Raw genomic sequence first — 19,000 nt, 5'->3', positions numbered from 1 at the left:
AACGGTTGGATTATGCCAAAATGGCAAAACTGACCGGGAAGCTCAGGGACCAAGAAGACCAAAACTTTAACAAAGAGTGGGGAAATTTTATAATTTATCTTGGAGACCACTGTAAGCAGATGAAAACGTTAGCAGGATTGCAGTAACACTTGCAATGTAGCAAATACTATGGACACAATGCATTGATATAAAATATGGACTACTGAATAATATGCAGTTGAAAGGGTTGACAATAGGACCCATGCCAGGGAAGGCGGGAAGTATAGAGATTCGGAGGAATCTTTAAATATTAAGGTGTATAATTGTATTGTCATATTTTTATACTCATAAAAATTATTATTTTTTAAAAAATATCTAGTCTGAATACAGTAAATAAACAGATACACCATAAAATAAGATTGCATCTTGGACACATTTGACTTACGCAGATTCTGCTTTACGCTCTTGGCTGCAGCGTCTGTGTTTATTTATTTATTTACCCGCCAACTTCCCTGATTAGGGAAGTTTTTAATGACTGATGTTTTAATGTATTTTTAATCTTTTGTTGGAAACCCAGCCAGATGGGCAGGGTATAAATAATAAATGATGATGATGATGATGATGATGACTGCCTGACCTCATGATGGGTGGAGCAAGCAGACCTCCCAGTCGATGGCGACTGTCATAGTGAGCACCAGATGGGAGGTAATGGGATGGTTGAGCCACTGTCTAACAGTGCCAGCTCTGCATACTTTTGGCCTCTTGGCTCTTTCACGCATACAAAAATGGTGGCTTCTCAACCTCTTCCTTCTCCATTTTCCCTCTGTTTCCCCCCAAGGCCAGTCTTGGTCCAGAGCTGCCTTCTTCAACAGCACTGTTCAACTTCCTCCTAGACACTACTGGAACAAGTCCTTGCCTTTTACACTGGCTTGGCCTTGACAAACTGCTTTACCCACCAACCTCAATGTTCAAGGGGTCTCTCAAAATTCCTGGAACAGAAATTAATTAAAAGTTGGAGGTGCATCCTGCCCTCAGGTTGGAGGTTTCCCTCAGTCCTGTGCTAGATGTCTATCAGAAGAGGCTGCGAACGAGGGCAAAATGACAACTTTGCAACCCAGAGTAACATTCCTGATGCCAGGCAAATATGCTGAATAGTCTGAATATGTGCAGGAATGTGGCACTTATAATGTCCATCCATGAATGCACAAACAGACTTCATTTGCAGAGGATGTGAATTTTTATGTGCTATCCTGATGCTAATTGTATTCAAGACATTCAGCCACATCTTGATGAAGGTATGTCAATAAATTGCTTTGGTTTCTGTGGTGCTGAACTCCGTGAAGAACCCATCTGTAAACACGTTTCTATGTTTCCCTCTGCCAAAAAGTTAGAAAGCACGACATACTAGCTTTCTAACCTTTCATTCAAGGTGTCTGTACTACTGATTCTCTGACAGAGATTCATACTCTTTCATGGTATTAATACTCATTTCCAACAAGACAAATTTATTTATAAAAAAACAAAACCATCCTAATTGTCATGCTGTGTCATCATCTGCTGAAATAGTGACAATCTTTTATAACTCTTCTTGCAAGTTCCCTAAGGTATTCTTTAAATAAAGGGAGAAGCTAAATAGGCTTTCCTGGATAGGTTTGAGTCCAATTCTATTTTTAAACAAGCATTCAAAGACTTTTTCTACAGATTGGGTGACATGGATGAGGAAACACCCAAGATGGCTCATTTGTTCAAGCCTTATTCACACACATGCTACTATATTAGAATAGGGAAATCAGGCTTTGTCAAGATAAAAATGGAAACTAGTTTAATCTCAGTCAAAGATCCTACTGAAGTACACATAAAAGATTTCAATACTTATATTCTGGTTATCTTAAAGATTGCCCTGTAGATTTAAATTGTGTCTTCAAACTGACAATACATTAATTCCTTTCTCCTAACTCTACTATAACAGCACACTGTCAAAAACCACTAAATTAAGCAATACCATAAAAGACAGACTAACAGCTGCTTTCTCCCTTATGATTTCCAGTGATAGGGCAGGTCTCCCAAGTCGTAATAATTCCACAACACAGGAATGTGTCCTTGACCTTACTAGTAAGGTGCTGGTGGTTTTATTTACAGGAACAGTTTTAAGAAACAATTCCACATGTGGAAAGTCACTTGTGGCAATTGGTCTCAACCAGCGCTGGATTTACGTATAGGCTAAACAAGCTATAGCTTAGGGCCCCACTCTCTTGGGGGCCCCCAAAAAAATTAAAGGGGAAAAACCCCAGGATGTACATTTCCAAAATATAAGATGAAAAACAAATAAAATAAAACTTACATACAGCAACAGTGTTTTGTGTTGTGTAGGCTCCTATTTGTTATGTGCAAATGGCTTTAGATACCTATTAGGTCCATAAATTACCATATAGCATATATTCAACGCAAAAAAAACCAGCGACAATTTGTTGTTGACAAAGGGGAGCTGGACATATAGAGGGTACCATTACTTTCAGTAGCTTAGGGTCTCATCAAACTGGTCTCAACCCAGTTATTCCAAAAAGAGGGGCTGGAACCCCACAAATCTTTAAGCAGAGGCTTGACAACCATATGTCAGAAGTGCTCTGATGGTGTTTCCTGCTTGGCAGGGGGTTGGACTCGATGGCCCTTGTGGTCTCTTCCAGCTCTATGATTCTATGATTCTATGAATCAAAAATCTAAAGCAAACATATTTTAGTTTGACCTTCAGGTGGGAGGTGACATTAAGGATGAAGCAATACATTGGTGGTATGTGTATATGGACAGGAATTGATAGTGTACAAAGAAGGAAGTCATTTCTGGATCATGATGGGTTTAACTAACAGATGAGTACACTTTATTAAAATAATTTGGGGTTTTATAAGTGCAAGTGTTCTTTAGTAGAAAACGTCTAAAGGTGGAGTCCAATGATGGTACAAATATTATGTTGTTATCTGGAGAACTTCAGATAGCAGAATCATCAGATGAGGAAACAGCGATCAGCCCAATTTTTGGTGCCTCTCCTCTTTGTTTTCATGTGTCACTCTGACAGACAGAGGTGTTGAGACGCAGCGTCAGCTTGCACTTCATATTATGCTATCTCTCCCCCTTCTCCCTGATAGCAAGTTGCGTGACTGTCAGAAAGAGCAAGAGTCTTTCAATTAAAATTAATTAAGATGCAGTTTAATGCAACATGATTTGTCATTAGTCAAGGGTTCTCAGGCTGGGATTTAAAACAAAGAAGAAAACACCCAAAGTGCTTTGAAATGGCAATGTAGCACTTCTTCACTTTTCTGAACAGATCTGCTCCTATATTTCTCAATGAAGACCAATAAGGAGGTGACTGCCATTAGGTTTTAAGATTCTTTCTAACAGTAATTGCGGAAGGAAAAAAATGGTTGCATTTTCAATATGGGGAAGAAAACTAAAATGCTGTGCTATGTTTTTGTGGCACTACCTAGATGTTTTCCGGGCAGTTTGCCACATATGTTTAAACAGGAGCAGCTGCTATTTAGCATGGGCAAGTTGATAACTGCCAAAATACAAGGCTGGCACTGTCTACAGAATCCCCATCATTAAAATTACAAAATAAGTGATGAAGCCAGTTTACAGTGAAGGAATGCAAGCTAAACAAGATGTTTTTTTCTCCATAATCTTTAACATAATTCTTCCTTTTCCCAAAAATGCTCTTTTACACTGCAGAGTATGGCACAGTATGGTACACTGTGGCAAATTAGTCCAGCAAGAATAACATTTTGGTAGAACTATTATACACTTAGTGCTCTTTAGTGGTTCAATAATAACTCAGCACTGACTCGCAGCTCTGAACAGGTGCCAGCTCCCTGCTTGTGCACCTGCCAGAAAAACAATTTGAAGCTTCATCATGCAGGGCTATTCAATTCATTTTTACTTAATTAGCTGCAATCTAAGACACTAATGGGAATTCCTAAAATGACAGAATCATTTTGCTTGTTTACGCAAATGGAAGTTCAAGTTCAGGGCTTAATTCTTCTCTCTCTTTTTGGAGTTGTGCTTATGATGGGATGAATTTAGAAAAACAAAGCAGGAATTCCTGGATCAGATGCTATTGGTCTATATGCATATTGGAACATTAATAATTTCTCTCTCTTTCAAAGTGGTAATTCTCAAAAACATTGCCTCGCAGTCAAATTTCCTTCCCTAATTACTATTTAAAATGACTTGCAGTCAGAAGGAATGCAGAAAGTTCATTTCCCTAACCTTCAATGATAAAGAAACCCGTGCTAAAGTGAATGAAATTTTTTTAGTTTTAGTGTTAGTTTTAATCCACATGGAGCCCAATATTGACAAGCATATTGCAAAAATAATCCATTTGCTTGTTTATCCGAAAAGGGAGGTCACAGTTTTAAAAGACAAAGGTCTAAGTGTATAGATTCGGATAAATTCAAAGCACTGCTGACCCTAATAAGCGAAGCTACCGTATTTTTTCGTCTATAAGACACCCCCATGTATAAGACACCACCTATTTTAGGGGAGTAAAATTAAAGAAAATGGGGGGAGATGGCCCAGAGTTGTCACCCAACTGACAAACACTAAGAATCGCAAGCAACGCACACCAAATTGACAAAGCAGCAGCCAATAAAAAACAGCCCTTGCAGCAGAAACCACTCACTTACCCAATCGCAAGATCCTGCCGGCGGCTGCAACCAATCACCCATCCCCCCTCTGCACTATTCATGTATATGACATGGAGAGGCCTATGGAGAGACCTGGTCTGAATAGAGATATTGGATTCATGTCCCATTATACATCCTGAGGCCAATTTTGGTCATCTATCCCTTTAAAAATCCCTTGCCCTTCCCTGTGGAACCAACTGCCATAACAGTCATCCGCAGTTATAAGGTTGACGTGACCCCCGCTTCAGAATATCTGAAGTGTGTATTACACATGAAATCTCATGCCCTGAAAGCTTATATTTAGTTGATCTTAAAGGTGCCACTGGAATTATTAAGAAATATTTTTTTCATCTTTAATCTTGTTATTTATCATGTATAAGACGGACCCCCCCCCCCCCAATTTTAAACTTTATTTTAGAGTAAAAATCCCTCGTCTAATACACGGAAAAGTATGGTATGTAGTTCTATACAATCTCAATGTACTCAAGTAATCCAATAAAAAAACTGCCAAACTTACCCAAGACCCCATATTCTGAAAGGGAGCTATTGCATACGGTATAAGGGGCTTGCTGCTCCCACAGATGATTCATAGGAACACAGGTCCCCTTGTCAACATCTTGATCATGGAGCACATGGTGGCGATGGCTACAAAGATTTTTAAAAACACAATGACGTTTTAAGAAAAGATACTTTTAGAAGAGGAAACCGTGGCAAGAGCACACACAGAACACTTTTCGAATGTTCGGAGTCTTCGCAATTATTACAACAATCACCCAGCAAGGCAGCTCAGTATTATAGCCATTTGCAGGCTGAGGACTGAGACTGGGAGATGGTGTTAGCCCCCAAATGGAAAGCGAGGGAGGTCCCAACTAAAGAAGAATGGCAACTTAAACTCATGGAATATGCGCAGCTTGCGGACCTAACTTATAGAATAAGAGAACAAGAGGAACATAAATTTAAAGAAGATTGGAAAATGTTTACTGAATATATGGTGGGGAGGAGTTTTCAACAGTGTACGTAAGTTTTGATGGATGAAATAATGGAATACAGGTATACCCTGGAAGTCAAATGGAATCTGTTCCGGAAGTCCATTTGTTCAGAAACCAAACACGGCTTCTGATTGGCTACAGGAAGCTCCTGGAAGCCACGGAAGCCCTGTAGGACGTTCGGGTTCCAAAGAACATTCCCAAACCGGAACACTCACTTCTGCGTTTGCAGCATTCAGGAGCCAAAACGTTTGACTTGCAAGGTGTTTGGGATCCAAGGTATGACTGTACTGAATGGTTTAGTTTATGTAAAATATGCAGAGATTTATGTTATGCAAAATGAACCATGGAAAGAGAAGAGGAAAGTCATTGATACGTTAAGGTTGTTTAAATGAATATTCTAAACTGTAAATCAGAAAATTTAGTTAAAAATATATATTAAAATAAATAAATACAACGTAGCCCTTACAAAAAGAGAGAGACTGGGAGATGATGGCTTCTCCAAGGCCATTCAAAGTAGATTTGAATCAGGTATTTCTCAGTTCACACCCTTTCCCATTACACAAAGTCTCATATTATTTTCCACACGTTTGGAAAGATTAAAGCTACGGCTAAAGTTATAAAAAATCAACAGCGGCCTCCAGTATGGAAGCTACCGTTCACTGCATCTGGGCAGTCGCAAGGGATTAAGCATTACTGTTATTTTAAATTAAAGCTCTTCAATATCTCTAGTATTCACTTCTGACAACAGGCTGACGCTGCTGCAGATAACTTTGCAATTGTTGCTGCGCGATGCATGAAGCTTTTAGTGGCATGCAGTTACACCCCATAAAATATGAAGTGTGGAAGCCATTACACAACAGGGCTGCTTTCGCTCAAATTATAATTAGCTGTGAAATTCTGTTCCTCGTGCCTTGAGTCATGTGCAGCCTGTATTGTGCACCGGCTTTCAGCTCCTTGAGCACTCTCAGGTTCAAGTCTTGAAAGAGCTGCATCCTCCGGTCCTGGTTGCCCACCCTTCATCGGCTCACTGCTTAGTGCCCTCTAGAGCTCCATTAATCAGCATTAGAATGGTGCACCAAGGAACATTATCAAAACAGAGATGACTGAAGTAATTACTGTAATCCATTAACTCCCTGAGCAAGACTAACTGAGTGAAACACACCAATATGTTCAAGCTCTACAACCACTAAAGGAAGAAGGGCTATTACCCTGATAATAGCTATTCTGCGGTGCACGCCCGCCGAAGCTGAACAAATTGCAAGCAGAAATTCTGTTCTTCTAAAGCATCTTAGCAAGAACCGTTCACCACTCTAAATAGAAACTAGTTAATATCGTAAAACCGGAACCAACGGTATGCCGGAGGTTAAAACGCGACAACTACAGAAGTGCAAGGGAGGTGGCCATTTTTGTCAACCCGTTTGCCCATAAAACCCCTGTAGCAAACGATCTACGCATCGTGTAGCAAAGGACGGTAGGCAAATATGGTGGGATTCGAGACCATATGGTTTTCGGAAGCAAGGAGAGGTGTCCTGTTTTTTTGAAAACCAAAACCTGCCCACCAAACCAAGCACACCAAAGGGTTTACTGTAGCATTCACTCGGATAAGCTAGTCTGCCACATTCAGTGACTTCCTTTGTGGGTAACCATTAAAAAAAAAGCACGTTCTCCTATATTTAGTCCCCGATCTCCCATATGCAGTCTGAAGTGTTGTAGCTCACTTCAGTCTAACAGGTCATTGATCCAAACAATGTACAGATTGGCTCTAAAAGTCAAAAATCTTCCAACTTGCACGAGCACACTGAAAGAGAAAAAAAAATTCAGTGGGTCCAAATGGGATCTATTGCAGCACATGAAGTGCTCTTTGTTCATGGGTTCTAGCCAACCAATGCCATAGTTTGGACATACCAGTCTATTTCCCCTCCCCCACTTTTATTATCCTTCCTCCCACAAAAAGACACTCAGGGTTCTGCGGTCACTGAGTATACTCCTCCCAGCTTTTAGGGTTTCCCCCTGATCTTAGTCCCCCCCCCCAAAGTTTCCCCCCATCTGCAAATCTTAGAACTCCCCTACAACAGCTGATATATCCAGTCTTCAGTATGGATGGTGCTGTTTTGGCTATCTAAGGATAGGTTCTCAGTAAACAGGTTTGCTATCATATAAAATCAAATAATTTTAATTACTGCGGCATTATGATTGTATTTTGTGATTGCTATGTGCTGAGACAAAAGATTGCAGTGTGACGTGTCCCTGTTCCACATTCCTGTCATTCAATTTCATTCTCCTTCCCACTCGAATCTTTCACCCTGCAACATTTTGTCGTTGGCATCCGTCTGTCTCGAGAGACAATGGAAAGCACCTCCGGGGGTGGAGCCAAACTTCCAGAGAATCACAGCGCCTGCTGTGGCTACAGATACCGGTAACTCTTAACCTCTGTCTCCCGTGTTGTTTTTGCTGTGTTAGTAGCACCTGAGTGATCTCTCCAGGACACAAGCCTGGGCAGCATATATGGAGGTCATGGGCTGCTCAAATGACAAGACCCCCCTCTTGGCCACTCTGATGTAAACCAAGACAGCAAGTCAGCATGCTCAGTGTGCTGTTTTGGGAGTCTCTACCCCAGTTAGTTCACCTACCCTTTTATGCTGTTTATATACCTGTTTTTCTTTGCCTGATCTCTTTCCTTCCACCATCGCAGTAGCTCTCCCTAACACTTCTTCCCGAGTTTTTGCAATTGCTTCTTAATTCAAATTCATGTTCATACTCAACTACCTCATGCAATTACATGTGCATTCCCCTATAGCATTTAACATGTTACCTGTTACAAACAGCAAGATATCCATCCCTCAGAGCGACCCAGTTTAGAATTAACTCACAGCAAAATCTGTATGATATTTTCTACCAGATGAGCAGCAGCTGTATTATACAACTCACCTGAAAGTGCCCCTTTCTACATCCTGCCCACTAAGTCGGACATGGATACCTTCCTTCAACAAAGACCCAAAAGCCATGTATTCCCCCAAGGCCCAGTCGACAACTCGGTTCTTTGTCATTTCCTGTCGACTTCTCAAAATTCGAGAAAGTCCTAAGTGGGGAGGAGGAGGAGAAAAGAAGAATTACTGGCTGCAATTAACAAAAAAAGTTATCAGGATACCAATACATGTCTCCATTCCCAAGATGAAGACTGGAGTGCTAAGGAAACACAACCAAGAGAGCAAAATACTGATAACTAAATGGTGACCTCACCTGAATGTCTTTTTGACTTTCCTCCCTTCTGAATGCTTCTACTAGTCATTCACAATCCAGACAATTCAATTCAACCACAAGTTCATTGTCCTTATATTGATAACATTTCACACAATTAAGCTCCAGATATTTCTCTTCTTGGTATTAATATTTTATCTCTCCACCTACACTGCTCCATAGGTAAACTTTTAACTATCACAATTCCTGCTTGCTAATCACACTAAAACTGAATACCTCTTTTATTGTATCCATCAACGATGGTATACTTTTACACCTCAAGTTATTAGCATATTTCTTTTTAAGAATGTTACTAGATTAAGACTGAAGGCTTGGAAAACTTATACTCCCTTACATAAACAAGTTCCAATATCGAAGCCGTTCTGCTTTCTGTTCCACTTTTTAGTTATTCAAAACCCTTCAATGTATATATGAGTGAACTTGCTTTATTCATGAAATAATATAGCCGAATAGCTCTGTCTAATACATGAATTAACCACATTCTCAGCTTCATTCATGAAATAAGCAAATCCTTGCCTAATTCAATATTTTTATGACAGGCAAAGTTTCTGTCTTATTCATGAAAAGTCTTGCATAGCTAGCTGTGCTGTTTCATGAATAAGATTTTGCTGAATGATTTTGGCAAGCAATATTTATTTTATGAATGAAGCAATTTCAAAACTGTAGTATGGTTGATACATCAAATCCATATCTACCTAACAATTGCCTATTAAAAATTAGAGGCACCCAGCAGATGGTTCACTCTAAGCACCGTGTTACTTTTCAGTGTTTCGGGAACATGTGTGCATATTTAATAAAATATTTACACATCAATGCATAGCAACAGAGGACAGAACCAGAAGCTACACTTTGTATATAAGGGTTTCTCCAGATACTTACTAATGAATAATGATATTTTGATTTAATAAGAAAGTGTATGTTAATTACATGCCACTTGAAAACAAAACATTGAAGATGTGTAATTGAAAGCTTTGCTGTAATAACTTCTCAGGAATTTTAATTGTATAAAACAACCCCTGTTGATCAATCTCAGAGGAAGGAAAATAAATAAAAGAAAGACAGATGTGATCATCAAAACATTATTCAAATCTCACACAGCTCATAATGTGACTTTACAGACCCACGTTAGAGAATGAATCAATGCAGGTTACAGACCATGCAGCAAATGTAATTTGCTAGCTCTTGCCTCCAGAGGCAAAAATCTCTGCAGAGGCATTTTTAACAATGAGATGTAATCCCTCAAATCTTGTTGATCCCCTTGAGAACCTCTCTCTTTCCAACCTCTTCCCAACGTCCACCTTTTCTTCTACATTTTCATCACTTTTAAGTGTTGTGCAAAGCATCAGTTGAAACAACATCAGTTTTCACATGGAGAAATATAAACATACAACTAAAGTAGCACCATCATGAATCATATGGAGAGCTAAACAGCCAAAGATCAGTCAATCCACAGTAATTCCTCAAGGACATATAACATGGCTTTACAGTCAATCAGCCCCTCACATAAATACAAGTACTATTAATTTAACACTAATTCAAGTGCCACAACTTCCCTAGTCCTTTGCACAATGTTTGCCAGACCACTGAAGTTAACAATAAACTCATGATTGCTTCAATTCAATGAGGCTGAAAATAATAATTAGCAAAGCTCATTAATGTTGCTTGTACGAGCATTAAGCCTAAACAAAAAAGAGAAACATACAACCTCCTAGCTGGTAATGCTGTGCATTTGTAGTATGTACATCAAACCCTACTTTTTAATGGAAAGGGATATGAAAGGGAAGAAGTTTCTTCTGTTCAGGAAACAGACGGCATTTCAAATTCAGGACAGAGAGAATCAGCATTCAGCTAGCAAATATTCTCCTGTCAACGCTGCATCTCTAGAGAAAAAGGAAGCCAGTGCTGGAAATATAGTAAGAATTAAGTTCTCACCTCCATGTATTTTAAAGCCTTCCAAAGGCACAGAGCTAGCTACATTTCCAATATGAATCAGCATATCTTCAGGAATTCCAGTTGGAGGGCAAGTCATGCTCTTTGGTTCTCCGTCCACATTAAAAAAACCTGAAACATGGGGGGAAAGTACAGAAACTTTTCCAGAAAGATCCTGCTTGTTTAGAGAAATCCCATACTGTAATAAAAGTAATAACAAATTCCCCTTTTAGAAACACACAAGTGGGGACCTGGAACCAAATGCTAAATTGCACCCCCGGCCCTTAAGAAAAGTGTTCCTTTTTCGCCTGGCTAGAGGGCTAATCAGGCATTTGTAGTAGTTTTTTGAGTTCCTGGGGGCACGGGAAAGGGAGGGTACATCTTTTTATGGCTCATTTGTTTGCATGTAAAAATGGAACTTTATTCCAGCGTGGAGATCTGCCAAATTGGGAGTGGGGATTTCAGGCCAACCCTGAACTGGCAATTTGCGGGAACCGAGAAATGAAATGTATCCAACTCTTTTGGAAAGGAACAAATGCCTTATCTTCTCTTTTGCTTTTTAAAAATACTGGTACGGAGGCAGCTCCCGGCCCCCCTCAATTTTACTTGTTTGTACACCTAGAAAAGCAGTCACTAGCATCATTTGAGGGTCATCTGAGGAGGTAAATATGATAGACGTTTTTGTACAGTTAAAAAGGAATGGGGCGAGGGGCAAAATAGCTGCTGTTTTTAAACAGCAAGGGGAAGCAGATGGGGAAGCTGACATAGGCCTATTTCTCATGAAATGCTAAGCCAAACCATGGCTAAGCATAAATGTGCAAGCATGTGAAGACTCAGCAGAAACTGCAGCCACCTCGCTAACTGGAGCTAAGCCGTGGTTTGCTGAGACCCAGGCTCATGGCTTGTCTCCCTCAGAAAAACTATAAGCTGCAGCTGAGAGTTGTCCTCCTGCAATCTGCATCTTGCAGCCACCGCAGAGAAGGGGAAAGGGGAGACAACCACATTCCCTCCTACCACAATAAACCATGTTTTACTGTGACATTGAAATGTAGCCAATGAGATTTACAGCAACACTTCCTACCTGGCCAAGGTGAATCAAGCCAGTGCTTAATGTGTAGGATTTTATTGTCTTTGGATCGAGAATAAGCTTCCTCACAAATCTTATCGTACTTTGCAATCTCTTCCTGTAGAATAGGGGGTGAAACGTCATGTGACAAATACCACAGCAGGAATGCAGAGGGATAGGGAAAACTAAAATCAAAGCAGTAATAGTCAAGTTTTTTATACCTAGCACAATTTTACAAGCAATTAGGTTTTTTACCATATATTATATGGTTACAGTGGGAGTGGGGAGAATCAGGAGGACATTGGGCAGAGGCCACTTGTACAAGCCTGCTCACGGGACTCTGGGGAGGAACAAGGATTTCCGAGTTCCTACAAAGCATGGCATGAATTTAGAAACCAGGGAAGGGATGATCACCAGAGGGTGGGGATAGGTATCATGGCCACCAAATCTGCAAATCCTTGCACTTTTCTATCATTGGTCTGCCAATAATAATAATAATTTCCCCAGCCACTCTGGGTGGCTGCCAACAGAATATTAAAAACACAATAACACATTAAATGTTAAAAAGATCCCTAAACAGGGCTGTCTTCAGATGCCTTCCAAAAGTCAGATAGTTGTTTATTTCCTTGACATCTGAAGGGCAGGTACCACTACTGAGAAGGCCCTCTGCCTGGTTCCCTGTAACCTCACTTCTCGCAGTGAGGGAACCACCAGAAGGCCCTTGGAGCTGGACCTCAGTGTCCGGACTGAACAAGGGGGGTGGAGACGCTCCTTTAGGTAAACTGGGCTGAGGCCGTTTAGGGCTCAGCACCAACACTTTGAATTCTGCTTGGAAACATACTGGGAGCCAATGTAGGTCTTTCTGCCGGTGTTGTATGGTCTTGGCAGCCACTCCCAGTCACCAGTCTAGCTGGTGGTAAATCACTTGTGCTTCTCTTTATTATTCAGCAATTACATACTACTCCTTTTTTATCAATGGAAAGATAATTTAATGAAGAATGTAATGCAATAACTTTTATGAAGGATTATTTATTACAACAGCAGTATAAAAAAGAAATGTGAAACACACAGAAAACGTGAGCTATATAGGTTAAATTGCCATGGTGGCACGTTGAGATAAGTAAGGTTCGCAACCAATGTCTTAGGAGCTTGGAGACAGAAAGGAAAATAAAAACGGAAGAAGAGGTTACAGATGGGAGATGTCTGGGAATCCCAAATCTAAACTCAGAGACCCTGGCTTATGTCTCGCAGCAGAACTCAGGATCCACCCTGGACCTCAGCCTATCACATTTGCTCTCCTGTGTCAAATTAAAGCCCTTCAGGGCAGGAACATCTTTCTCAAAGGTCACACACAGTGATGGTGCAAAGAAAGAATACAAAAGAAATCTCACTAGGTTCCTCCCCCATGCAAGATGAAGCCCGCTAGAGGCCTTTCCCTGAATACTCCTAATCATCCAAATCCTTAAAAAAGGTAAAGGACCCTTGACAGTTAAGTCCAGTCACAGATGACTCTGGGGTTGCAGCACGCATCTCACTTTACAGGCCGAGGGAGCCGGCGTTTGTCCGCTTCCACAGACAGTTTTTCCGGGTCATGTGGCCAGCATGACTAAGCCGCTTCTGGCGCAAGGGAACACCGAATCCTACCATTTATTAATTTCTACGGTTTAGAGGTGTCCCCTGCAAATCCAAAACACTATTTTGCATGCATAGTTTTTACTGCTACTGCTGCTGTGAACCACTGCACCATTACATACTGGTTCTTGCTCTTCATGTTTTTATTTTTTGAAATTACTGAGGCAACCAACAGATTTCCCCTAAAGATAATTTATTTGGAAGTATTAAGGAATAAGTCAGAAGTTATTTCCTGACCTCGAAAAATCAAAACAAATCAAACCAGTTAAAATAGAAAGCTATAGCAGTATTACTTGTTACAAAACCAGCACCATTAACGGCCCTCTCCACTGCTAGCATTGTTACCTCAAACTCCTGCAGCGTCACAGTTCCATCAGCTATTAGCTTGTCGGCATACTTCTTCAGCACAGGCACCTGCTTGTGAATCTGCTTGTACATCAAAGGCTGGGTGAACATGGGCTCATCCATTTCATTGTGGCCCCGTCTTCGGTAACAAACCTACATATTTCAGTCAATGCAATGATCACGATGAAATGGGCAATAAAAAGAACAATTAAGGGCCTTCGTTGCTTTCTAAAGATCAGCCCTCTCTATAATTTACAGTTTGCAGTTCCCACCAGCTATGTAGTTCTTAAAAAATAATTTCGCTGTTGCACTCTGTACACACCGAGTTCTGGAAAGAATTCCAAAGCGGCTGAAAGCTCAGTGAGCAGATTCCCCCCCCCCCCATTATCCTGAATTAGCTCGCTCAGTCCTGACAGAAGTTTGGTAGTCTCCCTGACACCATCAGACATCAAAACACCTGGGAAACTACAGTTAAATGCTTGAGCCCTGAAAAATGGGAAGAGAAGCCTGTGCCAGGGAGCCAGTCCCATCAGCTCCTGAAATAGGCCTGAAAATATTTTGTACTATTTGTTTGAATTAATATTTTAAAACACTGACTCCCTCTGTGGGAGCTTTGGCAGAAAGGTCTATAAATGCAATAAAGGGATGGATGCTTCAAGCTGTTTAATCTTTTTCTTTGGAGAGCATGTTTTCCCCAACATCCCAGGGATAATTCCTCTGGGATATCTTCCTAATTTGACTCTTGAGAGTTCCTAGAGACTAAAATGCATACAACACAAGAGGGCTTTTTTCTCCCTCCTCTCCTTGTACTCTCTTACAAAAGCATAGTAATTAAGTATGGCCAGGAAGCAGGAAGCAATAAAGGCACATAAGTCAGGTCTTTCTTTTTTAAAGATTGTGGGATTGTGTAAATTAGTTTCAGAGCCCAGACAGAGTGCAAACCAAAAGGTTACAGATAGCAGTAGCATTTTCCCTTATATATGTGAGGTGAAATACATTTTTAAGGGAAATATCTAGGTAGATTCAGAGCAATATTGGGTTATTGGGTCCTGTTCTTTGCTACAAATGGAAATGCACAATCTGTAATTAACACTATATCATCATATTCAGAACCTACTTCAGTAAGTCCAGGTTTCAAAGACTCTGTGTGTATATACTTCAAGTATTTCGGCATGTTACAGGGTTATGCCGATTTTCTCTTTCCACCACAGCTCCTCAACCTTCAATGGAGGCTGTTTCAGAGCCCCTCAACTCGCATGAGAGATTTGAAGGGGCACAAAGGTCTGTAGTGGAAAATGGATGCCCACCTAGCCCCATATGCAGGGAAGACCATTCAACAGTAAAGAATGACAGTGCTTACCAGATCAATAACCACATCTTTATTAAAAGTGTTTCTCCAATCTGCAGCTACGTTGCAGACATACATCACTGCTTCAGGATCATCAGCATTGACATGGAAGATAGGTGCGTTGACCACACGAGCAACATCAGTTGGATATGGCGATGAGCGAGCCATTCGTGGATCAGTAGTAAAGCCAATCTAAAACGCAATACTTAACATGTCGTTTTTAGTGGCAGTGTTTCAAAGTGTATTGAGAACTGACGTTTCAGTTTACAGACTCGTTATTTATACGGCAGGATGCTATGCTTTTCAGTTAGGAAGAACAAGTTCTGAAAGGTATCACATTTCATTCTTTTTTTTATGTACATTAACATCATTTTATTGGTGCTGGAGACAGGGAGGGCAAAAAGCCACTGAGTCATTTCATGGCGATTCATGACCAATTTTGACATGAGTAATAAAACACTTTGCCTTCTAAAGTCAGAGTGACCTGCATAAACAGCAGAAAAAAACTACTTTCTGTCTTCCCTTGGATTTTTTCCCAGCCTTTCTGGTAACATTTTCCAAACAAAGCATTTAGTCTTCCTTCTCATAAGGGCTTCCTATAGCTGCAGAGCAACCCCTTGGCCTAAGGGAAGAATGTAATGCTCTGTCCACTATCTATCATGAAGGCAACGGAAAAGCTTGCCAAAAGCTATTAAGGAAACCCAACTTCCTATTTCTGCTTTTTACCTGATTGTTGACCACAACATGAATGGTGCCATTGGTGGTATATGATGGAAGATCACTGAGATGGAAAGTTTCATAAACAACTCCTTGCCCAGCAAAGGCAGCATCGCCATGTAAAAGTATAGACATAACCTAAGTGGAGAGGGAGTTAAAAATTACTGGTGTTATCCATCCGTCAACAAGTTTCACAAATCCCTAGTTTAATTCACTTTTCCCCCCTCCTAATGTAATGCAAGTTGTAAAGAATATTATGTGTCACTGAAACGACCAATAACGGATGCTATCTGGCCCTCAAGAGGGCACATGGTCATCTAGGATCCAACTGAGGATAATAATAATAATAATAATAATAATAATAATAATAATAATAATAATTTATTATTTATACCCCGCCCATCTGGCTGAGTTTCCCCAGTCATTCTGGGCGGCTTCCAATCAAGTGTTAAAAACAATACAGCATTAAATATTAAAAACTTCCCTAAACCGGGCTGCCTTCAGATGTCTTTTAAAAAGAAGAATTATGGATGGGAAAGATCTGTTGCAACATGGCTTGGCAGCAAGCCATTCTGCCAGAGGAGCTGGACTCTTGCTCTCAATCCCTTCTCAAAGTAGCCTTTCAACAAAACTTGTTTCTGACTGGACCTCTTTAAGAAACTGCCATTTTGAACGTTCATGGCAATTGAAAGTGATTAGCTTAAAATGAAAATGTGGGAGAAGCTACGTGCCTCAAACATTTTCTACATCGACTCAACTGAAGTAATAAAAAAAAAGTATTCTGAAGACACAAGTGGCATCTTTTTATTTCAATAGCTGAAATCTACCACAGGCTATTAGAAATGAGGTCTAGCAGAAGTTATTATCCAGGCAATGTTACCTTCTTCCCTTCAGTATCCCCTCGGTAAAACTGCTCAGCTTTGGTCTTCCCTTGTACGACAGGATCCACTGCTTCCAAATGAGATGGGTTAGCCACAAGTGATAGGGTGATCTTTTTGTTTGTTGCTCGGTTGATTCTCTCATGGTACATTCCCAGGTGATATTTTACATCCCCAGATCCCTAAGACACCAGAAACTATGAAAGTCCAAACACTCAAATACTATCTATCATCTCAATGGCTGGGTTCATATTTAACACGAGATTAAAGCTTATTTCGCTAAAGTCTGTCTAATTTGTATCTCTAAATCCACAACAGCCAACTAAGGTCTGACTGACGCCAACAATCTACCATCGGAAATTATGCTTTGAAGATGGCTTGTGACTCAGCTTGCGTGGTGTGATTTATCACTATATCTGGACTTGGTACCCTGATTTACGGTAATCCTATTTTGCTTTGTCACTGCACCTCTGCTGTCTGTCTGGCTACAGAGATGTGAGAGAAGAGTGGCTAGAAACCAGTCACACTGGGATGAGACGTTCAGTGGCACTTTCACAGATCTCTGTGCAGAAACCCCTCGATCCTATTTGGCAGCAGTCCCAGCAGAAATTACCTGTCACAATCTGACACACCTTATGCTTGCTAAATTAGTAATAATGGCCAATGAAATTGTATCTCACCTCATCAGCTGCTTCGAGCTTTGGGTCAAACTGACAAAAGATCTGTTCTAGATCCTTTCGGATAACATTGGCCAGCACATTCAGCCTTCCCCTTGGAGACAAAAAAAGTTGGGTGAATGAACCGCACATAGGAGCAATAATAAGCAACTGCAAGTAAAATTACAGCTTCTGTAGAGTGTTGAATACTGTGCCAATTGTCTGGTTCAATACCACAAACTTATCACCGTTTTATGTTTTGACTGGCTTCCCATTCAGTTTGTTTCAGCAGCAGCAACTTTATTTTTTATAGCACCTGAAAATGTGCAGGAATTGTGTGTGTGTGTTTATGAAATGAAGTGAAAACATTGCTCAGATTGGCTTACTTTAAAAAAAAAACAGAAACAAACAAAAAAAAGGGAAACAAAGGAATAAGAATATTGTGGAAATAGCAGTATGCTGAAACTTTAAAATGTAACTGTGTTAACAAATGTAACTATTACATGTTTTTAAATTGCACACTGCTGTGTGATCATGATCATTAAATTAAAATAGGCAAATAGTTACCTGTGAGGCATGCCCAATATAACATACTCAATTCCCATTTCACTAGATTTGTCAATGATGGTTTTCAGAGCTGGGATCATGACTTCACATCCTTCCAAACCAAAGCGTTTTTCTGATGACCATTTCCGAGCAAGGAAATCCTCAAATCTGTCCATGAAGATAGATTTAAGGGAGAGCACTTATTAAGGAAGTGAAGCAACAAGCAATAATTCTATGCTATTTAAAAAGAAAGAGGTAATAATGAAGAAAGAGAGAAACAAACAGCATGAAACAAACAGCATGAAACTTAGGAATTTCACCAGGTAACACACCTGTCTAGACTAATGATATAATCCTTGGTTATTTGCCAGCAACAACTATACTGGAATACATTCCTTGAGAATCAATAACTAGAAAAATAAAGCTATCCTTTAGCGACAGATTTAAGTATCTTCTTTTTTAAGCAAGTGGGCTAGAATCAATGAACACAATTAAAAATTATTCTAACTAAAGCTCTTTTCTTTTCTTTTTTAAACTGAACATTAAATGGGGCGAAACATCTTTATGATCACTTTAGAAGCTAAAGCCACCAAGATTTTGCAAGAACCGTTTATATCATGGGGCCAATTAATACCATGAATTACTTATTTCTTTAAAATTTTATCCTGACTTCTGTCTCTCATGGGGCTCTCAATGTGGCTCATAGTAAGCAGTCCAGTTAAACATACAGTAATACCATATTGGCCTGAATATAAGCCTCACTTTTTTCCCCAAATTCCAACCATGCAAAGTTAAAGTGTGGCTTAAATTCACGACCTTACAAAAACTGGCTTTTACAATATCGTTGCTGAAACAGACATACGGTAAAACGGAACGGGTGTGAGTGCCTGTGGAATTTTAAGAGAGTGGCTTATATTCAGGTATTCCCCCCCCCCCCCGAATTTTAAAGGTGCGGCTTATATTCGGGCCAATATGGCATTAGTT

General features: G+C 40.2%; 1 protein-coding gene across 3 annotated transcripts in view; it reads right to left on the bottom strand.

Moving 5' to 3' along the window:
* OGDHL (oxoglutarate dehydrogenase L) overlaps nt 1-19,000 on the bottom strand; it is a 59,864-nt gene that overhangs the window by 16,950 nt on the left and 23,914 nt on the right. For all 3 annotated transcript variants that reach the window (XM_083439949.1, XM_083439950.1, XM_083439948.1), the window contains exons 7-16: nt 18,038-18,184; nt 17,495-17,585; nt 16,817-16,996; nt 15,946-16,074; nt 15,232-15,411; nt 13,872-14,024; nt 11,910-12,012; nt 10,832-10,960; nt 8,570-8,720; nt 5,170-5,297 (exon numbers count right to left, since the gene is read on the bottom strand). In XM_083439949.1, coding sequence (XP_083296075.1) covers nt 5,170-5,297; nt 8,570-8,720; nt 10,832-10,960; nt 11,910-12,012; nt 13,872-14,024; nt 15,232-15,411; nt 15,946-16,074; nt 16,817-16,996; nt 17,495-17,585; nt 18,038-18,184 — 1,391 coding nt within the window. The remainder of the gene's footprint in view (nt 1-5,169; nt 5,298-8,569; nt 8,721-10,831; nt 10,961-11,909; nt 12,013-13,871; nt 14,025-15,231; nt 15,412-15,945; nt 16,075-16,816; nt 16,997-17,494; nt 17,586-18,037; nt 18,185-19,000) is intronic.

This window comes from Podarcis tiliguerta, assembly GCF_965153285.1.
Source record: "Podarcis tiliguerta genome assembly, chromosome: 5".
Classification (NCBI taxonomy): domain Eukaryota; kingdom Metazoa; phylum Chordata; class Lepidosauria; order Squamata; family Lacertidae; genus Podarcis; species Podarcis tiliguerta.
Note: the sequence above shows the minus strand (reverse complement) of the source record. Positions and strands in the feature narration are given on the sequence as shown.